Raw genomic sequence first — 9,944 nt, 5'->3', positions numbered from 1 at the left:
TGTATCTCATGCCCTTGGCTGGCAAAAACATACATGAGACTTGCCCGTCACTATCCAGGTAGACTCCACAATCTGATACAGTTGTATTGTGTAAAATTGCTACTTTAGTCAAGGTGAAAATATTACATCTTGCCCTGGCCATCAGCTGCTGCTTTGGGATACAGTCAGGAGCGATGGTTCCATATTCACAGGTGCTCTACAAGTGTTACATCCTTAAAGATTTCATTATAATCAAGAACTAGGTAAAAGTTTGGGTGTAGATGAGCTATCATATGTACATAGCATGTGTACGTTAATGAACAGGCGCAATAAAAGCCTGTGCTGCTTGCATGAACCTCTGCCAAACCTCAGCTATTTCAGTGGATTTCTCCCTCGGCGTAATGGAGTAGGAACATGGCACATAAATAGTAAGCTTACGCACTGAAAGTGGCGGTGGTTCTGACCTCCAGGTGGAAAAATGTTTCTGCTTAGATCCTACTAGCAAAGTAAAATGAACTAACAGTGAAACAAGTAACTCAGACCTACTCCTTTGAGATGAGACAAACTACATTTACGTTAGTATTTTAATAGTGTAATGCCAATACAGATAAACATTTAAATTAAAACCGGAAAGAGTGCATTAAGAGACTCTTATAGTCAATACTGAAATACACATGTGAATTCACACTAGCTTCGGTTTCTGCAGAGTTGCTGGAGAAAACATTTTTAACATTGCTACATCACTAACTGAGAACTCCGTAACAGTTTATTGATGAAAAATGCAAGCATGACGTACACTTAAATAAAACTAGCTGCTCATCAGCTTACAACTCCAGTCTTAAAATGGAGACTTTTTATGATATTAGAAAGGAGTTCCTCACTGTTAACAGCAAACGGAAATTTTCATTAGAAATGAAATGACACCTTGTGGCAAACCAGGAAAATTTCAGCTCTCTTCTGAGAAGGCGTTACCTCTTCTCTGCTGATAAGCCAGTCTAAATTCCTCTCCAAGCATGTTAACGTCATCTTCGTCTTTGAGTATTCCCTGCAATAAAGGGAAAGAAGCACACTTCAGAAGGTAAAACAAAGTAGAGAGATTATTACGGATCTCTGACATGTTCTATGGAAGTGAATGTAATAACATGTATCCGTGGTGGTTACCAGTGTTACCTTTAAAACAAACAGCCCTGAAAACTGTCACAAAACTTCAACAGATGAGTTTCAAATTCGTGTACGTGGTGCTAACCTAGAACCGCCTCTTTCGTTCTTCACACAAATGATGATGAGAACCCTGTAAAGATTCCACATGAGCACTACACAAAAGACAACTTTTATCTGCGTTCTCTTTCTAATGAAAGTGATTATTAGTCAGCACAGCACAGGTGCAGGTTTAGTAAAACCAAGCAACTGCATTGCAAAGAGGCACTGGCTGGGGTGGGGCTCGCTCTCCACCCTCAGTTGTGTTGAAATGAGCCCGTACAAAGAAGTTACTTTGGAAATGAGCCGACACCAAAAAACTTAATCAGAAACTATGTTTTAGGGAAGGGAAGCAGGAGAACCCAGGAATCTACATCTCTAACTAATTCTAAATTAATTTTAGGGCTAAAAATGTGTATCACCCACAGAAAATACCTTGCAGCATTTAGAAAAAAAAATTTACAAGTTGCGTTTACATTGGAGACTTTAGAATTAGGTAGCACTTTTCTATTTAACCATTTTGAGTGAAGTAACATGATGTGTGACCACACAATTTAGACACAGTGTTGAAGCAGAGAAAAGAACAAAGTAGAACATCAACACCATGGAACAGGTATGAGCCTTGGACACTCTGCAATAGCCAAGACTTCCTACAACAGTAAATTCAAACCAGAAAACTGTATCAAAATATTGCCAATGTGAGTTATCCTTTAATTAAATCTACATTAGAAAATAACTCACTCAAAATTTTACAAATGCACGCACCAAATTCACATATTAATATTTGAGTAAATATTACACTCTGCTATATTTACAATGCTTTCCAGTCTCACAGAAAAGAATTTCTTTAAATAGTTGGATAATTCCCCCCCTACTGTAAATGCATTTTTACATCCCTAAAGCAGCTCTCTGTTCATTTGTGGACCATCAGGTGATCTTTCCGATTATGAAGTATAATACAAAAGAAATTGTAGTTTTTTCCTATTACAATAATTACTTCCATCTTTTTAACTTTTAAAAAGCACAAGGATGAACAGGGAGTAGTCTGAAACGCTTCTGTAAGCGCTGCAGTTTATTGCACTGCAACAGGGACGAGGCCTCGTTTCCATGGTAACAGAAGACTCAGACGACAGCCAACACTGTAAGAAATCGCTCCCAAAACCCCAACTGAGAAATTTGGTGGAAACGGGGTTTAAGACATGGTGGGCCCCTTTCTAGCTAGAAAAGCCCTGCTTCAGAACTTACATTCCATATCCCAAAACTGGATGTGCAAAGCGCTCTGGAAGCTTTCAGCAAGTTCTGTACAAGAATTCTGCAGTAGATACAATCAATTTTGCAGTAGAGCCCAAAGCCCCCCAGAAAGAATAGTTTTGTAAAATTGCTTCCCAACTCAAAAAGAAAAAGAAAAAAAGAAAAAAGGAAAAGGTGAGCACATGAGAGCTGACACAATAAGGTCACCCACTGACTCCAGGAACCTACACAGTTCCACAACTTCACCTTAAACTATCCAAGAGAAAACTATTTACAGGACGAACATTTAAAGCATTTGAAATACAGGCCACTTACTCGAGGAAGATAACCCAATAATTTAGACGCATGCTCTTTCAGGATTTTCTGTCTCTCTTCTTCAACAATTGCACGGATGTTTTCTTGTCTTCTCTCCTCTACCTGTCTTTCTTCAAGTTCACGCTCCTACAATAAACAAGCAAATTTTTTCTAACTGTTCAGTTTCAGCTCTGGGAACATTTGTTTCCACCAATATCCACCACAGAATAAAGAGAAAATTTTTTTAGTGGACTAAATTTTGAACTTCCACTTCTTCACTCCTGGTCACAGGAAATTAATTTGAAAAGGATGGAAAAGTGTATGTAAAAAACCACAAAGCACTGTTTAAACAATACATGTTTGATAACTAGAAAAAAAATTTCAGACAAAAGAGAAGACTGAACGGCAAGACATGGGGCTAGTCTGCTAGGTAAGCCTTTAGTCTCATACTAGAAGCCCTTTTAAAGGTAGTTAAGTTCTCGTTCCTTCTGGGCTCTCAGACAAGTTAGTCTGTTCCTGCCCTACTGTTCTAATCCAGGTAAAGGAGAAATAGGTACGTATTCTCATGCTGATGATTAGAAATTGCAATTCACATTACACATATGATTTATACTCTATAAACAGGTCCAAAAACTGGAGCATAGGATTCCATGACTTGTTTTCAGTTCATGCCTTTTCTTCCTCAGATGATAATTCAAGAGACTTAATCTGAAATCAAGGCTGGGAATTCCCCTTCTCACACATCATCATCATCAGTGGTGCTGATCAGGGACGCTGAACTGGACAACAGTTGTGTTGCTGATGCCACGGTGCTTAAAGAGACATTTGCAGAGCTTTCGGGTATACAGGGGTGTAGGGATGTTGCTGACTAATGTCTTGAAGCTACAAAAAGTTAGCTCTAAAAAGACTTTTCTTGTCAGCAAACCAAAACAAAGGCCTGCTTCCCCCCTGCACGTTTCTCTGCAATTCCCCTGTCACCTTTCCCTAGTAATGCAAAAGTATTCTCATATTGAAACATTTTGGCTAGACTGATGGTGAATGTGAAAACTTCTCTTACTTTATCTGCAACAAACTGTTTGCGACGATCTTCAATAAGTTTTTCCACAGCCCTTCTGTGTTCAAGCTGTTTCATTCTTCGTTTCTGAGCATTCATCTGTTCAATGCGATCGTCCTCTGCAAACTTGGCCAACATCTGTTTTCTGAAGGCTTCTTCCTCTTCTTGCATAGCTTGTCGCGCTACCTTCTTTAAAGCAAACTGCTCTTCATACGTTTGCCTTAAGTCTAGACGTTGCCTTACTCTCTTTTCAATTTCTGCCTATAAAGGAAATTCAATAAAATGCTATTTTACTGAAAATACTTCAGAAAAATTTTAATCATCATCAGCCAATCTATCCAATTTATCTTGGAATAAATTTACTGTCGCTTTTACCTTCTAGCATAAATAACTGGAGCAAACACTCCATATCTGACAGTGCTCTCCAGTGTTAACCAGTTTGGCAAATGTCTCAAGGTTCTCAAAATTAAGTCCAGAGCAAAAGGAGATTATTTATTTCCACAAGCATGAAGTGAATCAACAAGACAGCGCTCCTGAACAACTCGCTAAAAATAACAGTATTACCTATCTCAGCCTGCGTTACATTTTGTTTGTCATCCATAGCAAGATACACCAGAGTGTGGGTGAACCCATAGGAAAAAGCAAATCGGCATGCAAAAAGCAAGCAGTGAATTAACCTGCTTAGCTTAAACCTGAACTTGAAAGTTACTGGCATTCTCCTTTATGAGATAAGTGAACGTATAAAGGGGACCATAAGGGTATTCAAAACCTTCAGTTGTCTTCCTGGTTGAAATAAAAACATAAATACACATTAGGGATGGCAAAGGGAACTCAAAGGACAGAATTTTCTCTCCAAAAACTAAGTTAATATACAAACTGCTTGTCTGACTAAGAACATTTAGGAAATAGTGTCGGAAACAGACACTTGTACCAGAACAGGAAGTGGAAACAATTGAAATTCATTTAATATGCCTAAAACCATGTCAGAGTTAAGCTTTTTGCTTTGGGACAGTTCACAGACAAAATGGATGCAAGGAAGTCCCTCAAAACCATCCCAAAATCACAAACACTTTGAGTTTGCTAAGTCTGCTGTGGTGTTGAAAAACCAAACCAAAACAAAACCCCAATCCATGAACAACCCTGCCAGCGTTGTTAGAGGAAAAGTTGTGGAACATCCTCAGAGGCAGAAGGAACTGCATGTGGGATATACTCTCCCAAAATGCTCTTTAAGCATCACAACTCCAGTGACCATTTCCAAAGACTGAAGGAGCGCTGCTCCATTGCAAAGATGTCAGGAGAAGTGAAGGGACAGAGGAAGATAGTGTAAAATACTGCCACCTGCATTCACTTTATTACTTATTTTCTAGATCACCAATTCAAAATGGTTTAATTTTCACTTTAAATTTTTGTATCTGGTCTGTGTGAATTTGATTAGTTTGCCCACAGCAACATTATGTGTTTTCCTGCATATACACTACTATTTTTATCGTATTAAAGTTTCATCCAGACCAGCTCCACTAACTGATTCTTCTGCAGGAATTATGGCAAAGTTGCAATACTCCTCTCCACTTGCATTTTACCTTATCAGTTAATGCACAGGTACGCACAACATACAGGCAACATGTAAAAAACCTGGTATCTGACAAGTACTAAAACATCCATATATGTATCTGCAGAAGTCCAGGGAAAGTGAAATATTCCCCCTGCCCCCCCCAAAGCATAGGTACTACTTCATCTACCTGCCAACGCTTACCATCTCCTTCTTCCTTTCTGTCTCGGCTTGTTCTTCCAGATACAGCTCTTGTCGTATTTGTTCCAGTTCTTCACGCTTCTGTTGTTCTCTTTCCAGATTCTGGGCAATCTATTATGAGAAGGGAGAATTTCTAAATGAAAGACAAAAATGTACAATAATTTTTTTCCTACAATTTCAATTTTTGATACCATGCTTTGAAGTCTTTGTTTTTTCTCCTCGGTATCTCGAACTTTAGCCATCCGATCTTCTTCTCTTTGTCGCTGAACGTTGGCAAACTCCATAATTTTCCTATTTTCTTCTTCTATCTCTTCCTGTTTCCTTCTCCTCCAGATAGCTTGTTGTTTTTTAAACTCTTCAATATATGTCTGAGTTGCTCTCATTTTATCTAACTTCAGTTGTTTTTCCCTGTAGAAGATCGAAAAAAAATGTTTAAAGTTATTTAACATACTACAGAGTAACATTAAACAGACCATACGCTCATCATTAATGATATATTCCAGAGACTAAGATTTAAATGACTCTCCATACCCATTCAGCTAGCAACTAGATGCCTAAACTGAAAATACTTATTCATGAATTGCCCCAAAAGGGAGTCTCATGTCTAACACCTTTCTTCAGGAGAACAGACTGTACCTATCTGTACTCACTACTACTCCATTTTACACACGCTCCATCAAAACAGAAAGAAGAGAAGGAAGCCCAATAGCACCAGAATCTCCTAAACGTTTTATTTATTTATACTAAACTCTCCGCCCCCACAATACCACCCTGCCCTCAGAAACCTCTTTTCCTATCCCTGTCCATAAGACAGGCACACAACGCGTCTCACGAAGAGGTAGGGACGTGAGGCGAGGCAGAAATCTGTGAAAGGCAGTCCCATGGAAGCACTCCTCAAAATAAGTTGAATTTCATATTTGGGGAACAAGGACACGAGACTGACTGGAACGACAAGAACATTCCATTTAAACAGCAAAATCCACGCAAGTCAGTCTCTTGTTAGTAAAATGTGACCGAGGAAAACTAGCCTTAGTCTATGAAATAAATGTATGTAAATTAGTTTCCTATACAGAATTGTATCAGGTGCTTTGTTTTAAATGAACAAACAATAAAAAAATCAAAGTAACTAACATTTGGTCTTCCTCATAGATCTTTCTTACAATTTCATCAATCATAAGTTTCTCTCGTAGAAACTCTTGGTAAGCATCCTGCTTCTTCCTCTCTTGTTCCTCAAGCTGTTTCTCCAGTTCTTGCTGATACGTTATTTTCTCCTTGTTTCGCTTCAGTTCTGCAGAACTTTCTTCTTTTATTACCCTTTCGTACTCTTCCTTCATCTTTTGGGCTACTTCAGCCTCACGTTTCTACAGGGGGAAAAAGCAAGGCAAGATTCCCTTTTACTTCCCCTAATACAACTTGTAGTGAAAAATGCAGAAAGTAGAACCCTTGAAGAGAACCCTCGATATCTAAACGACTTGAGGAGAACTAACAATACTTAAAGGAAACTACGTATTGAACAAAGACACGGTAGAGCATTCAGCACGACTGAAACTAGCTCACGTCGGCATAATGACTGGAATGTGGTTTAACTACGTAGAACATCCTCAATAAGCGTGTGGTCTTTACAGCAATTTGCATAAACTGAATTTTGTATAAAACATTAACATAATCAGAATCATCTGCCTGATCAACAATATTATTCTATACACACATAAAAGTTCACAATTCTTTCTTAAGTCATTCAGATATATGTTTAATAATAATAATGACATTTTCAACAATCTGCTTCTGAGGTAAGGATTCACCACAATAAGCACTTACTGTACAAAGCGTATCACAGTTTTAATTTGGATAAATATTACAAAACCAATAAAATACAAACTATATCCATTCATACAGCTTAATTCACTACAACTTTGATTGCAATGGCAAAGTAAGCCTTTTTCTTACAGCTGGTTATTACCAGCTAATTAGTCCTTCATTACACAAAACATATTTTCAATACACACTAAATGCCGAAACCTAACAATATTTTAGATAAAAGGCCAACTTCAAAGGAAAAATTTTCAGCACAATCCATACAAAGAGTTACAGCACTCAGGTGCTGGGAGACGCTGTAAAGCTAATTACCATTCGCTCATACTGTATAGCCTCTTTTTCAGCGATCTGTGCAGCTCGCTCTTTATTCATATAAGCGGATTTTAGCTTTTTTTCTAACTCTCGAAGTTCAAGACTGGGAAAAAAAAAAGAAATTTAAACTATTACAAGGAGATCAGTACCTATGAGAAAAAAATTGCAATTTCCATCACTATTTAAACACAACGAAAGACATTTATTTTTAAAGGGAAAAGCCCAATTGTAGATGAAAAATACTGCCCTAGTAAAAGAGCAGGAAAAAACCCCAAAACCTGTCTCAAACCAAGAATTATCTATATTTACACATATGCTATCAATAGTTTTGCACACTTGACATCTAACTATATAAATGTATATATGCATGTATAAATATGTACACCTATACGTGTACATATAAGCATACACTCAAAAAGAAAATTTTGTGGATCAGAGAGAGCTTTTCTCTTATTGACAAAATTTGCTTAAAAGTAATTTTTTTAATCATATCTCGACCTTAAATAAGTTTTCCTTCTGGGTCAGATTCATTTCCGCTTCTGCTACAACTTTCACAAAGTCTGTCTTGCCTCCACTTAACCTACATCACCTCACGCTGTTCAGGCGTCACACCTCCCTTCCCCTCCTGTCTCGCATTCCCCTCCCACGCTCGTTTCTGATCCTGTTCACTGACACCTGCAGTAACCGCTCTGATCACCGCCTTCTCCTAAGCACGTCTCAATCTACCTTTTCCTGGGTTTCTTGCAGTTATAATCTTCTCTACTACACAAATACAGGAAGTTAAAGCCTGTTGTAAAAAATAAATTAGGTATCTGATTTTAGCACACTAAAACTTCCTCTCTATTGCTTGAAAACACCTCATGCCATAATCTTACCGCATCCAAGATTCGGTCCGAGACGCGATTGAGAAAAAAACCAAAATGAGCAGGAGGTACGCAGCTGACTGAATACTTCCATAAATACACTTTAAAGAGTTGGGATTGCTTTACAATGACAGCTAGGTAAATAAAGCTGCGAGACTTTTGCAGCGTTACCTGTTCTCTCTTACTCGTTGCCTCATCTTTTCATCTTTAAGCTTTTCGTGGTTCAATCTCGCCAGCTCAGCCGCCAGCCTTTCCTCTTGCTCCAGCTGCAGCGCTCTCTGTGTTTTGTCCTCTTCTGCCTAACCAGAACAAACCCTTTCCGTAACAGCTCTCCTCCGCCCCTCTGCACGCGCGTGTGGAAGCGGGCAAAGCGCCGGACTGCGGTCACCGAGGAGTTTTCGAAGGAGAAAGCTTTTGAAAGGCAAAGCCAGGCAGAGCCCTCCGGCAGAACGGCGCCACCGCCTCCCCTTCCACCGCAGTCGGACACGCGGGTCCGCGTTCGCACGTACACGCAGACGCCCTCGGGGCACGGGGCCAGCCCCGGTCGCGCCGCCCCGCGGCTCTTACCCGCAGCACGGCCTCCTCCAGCCGCCGCTCGCGCTCCAGCGCCGCCCGCAGCCTGGCGGCCCGCCTCCGCCCGCCGCGCTCCTCCGCCTCGGCCGCGGCCGCCGCCAGCACCGCGCCCCGCTGCAGGGACACCTGCGGGCGACAAGAGGGAGGCAGCGCCGCAGGGCAGCCGCGGCCCCCGCGGCCCCGTTGCCCCCCGCCCGCTGCCCGGCCGCCCGCTCACCATCTTGCCCGCCCGCCCCCGAGCCGCCGCGCCGCGCCGTCATGGCAACGAGCGGGGCAAGCGGGTGGAAGGGAAGGAAACGTTTTAACTTCCGGGTGAAACCCCCCGCGCTGATTGGCGAGGCGGCGACCCGACCCTTACGCGTGACTCGGAGCGGGTGGGGCGAGAGCAGCGTGGCGTCGCCCAGCAACCGGGGGCGCGGCGCCCGCGGGGTTGACCCGCCGCAGCGGCGGAGGCCGCGCCCGACCCCCGGGCCGCGCCCCGCGGAACTAACGCCGCCCCCCGCGCCGTCAGCTGCCGGCGGCAGCCGGGGTTACTCCCGAGAGGGCGCCGTACCGCCCCGGGAGCCCACGGGGCGAGACGAGGCCCGGAGGGCGGGGAGAGGCAGAGCTCGCCCTGGGTGGCGGCCCGGGGGAGGCAGGCGGCGGGGGAGAAGAAGGAAGGCCCGGCGGGCTCTGCCCTTCGGCACAGCCCTGCAGTACGCCTCCCACGGCGGCAGGAGGAGCGGGTCCACACCCTGGCATAAGTACCGACATGTCTTAAAAAAATTAAATAAATCTGTTCGGGAGCATTTCTTGACTTACTACTTCACGTTAATGCGTTTTACTCCTCTGTAATGACAAAACCGAGGCGGCAGCA

At 42.1% G+C, this 9,944-nt stretch overlaps 1 protein-coding gene across 1 annotated transcript; it reads right to left on the bottom strand.

Moving 5' to 3' along the window:
• Nucleotides 1-723: 723 nt before the first annotated feature.
• On the bottom strand, nt 724-9,348 carry MNS1 (meiosis specific nuclear structural 1). The gene is made up of 10 exons (XM_059824119.1): nt 9,283-9,348; nt 9,083-9,214; nt 8,687-8,814; nt 7,653-7,755; nt 6,657-6,886; nt 5,717-5,933; nt 5,529-5,636; nt 3,779-4,036; nt 2,743-2,868; nt 724-1,024 (listed from the first exon to the last, which is right to left on the bottom strand). Exons 1-10 carry the CDS (start codon nt 9,346-9,348, stop codon nt 926-928), a joined length of 1,467 nt encoding a protein of 488 aa, XP_059680102.1. The 3' UTR covers nt 724-925.
• Between the last annotated feature and the right edge of the window lie 596 nt (nt 9,349-9,944).

Source organism: Gavia stellata, chromosome 13, assembly GCF_030936135.1.
Source record: "Gavia stellata isolate bGavSte3 chromosome 13, bGavSte3.hap2, whole genome shotgun sequence".
Lineage (NCBI taxonomy): Eukaryota > Metazoa > Chordata > Aves > Gaviiformes > Gaviidae > Gavia > Gavia stellata.
Note: the sequence above shows the minus strand (reverse complement) of the source record. Positions and strands in the feature narration are given on the sequence as shown.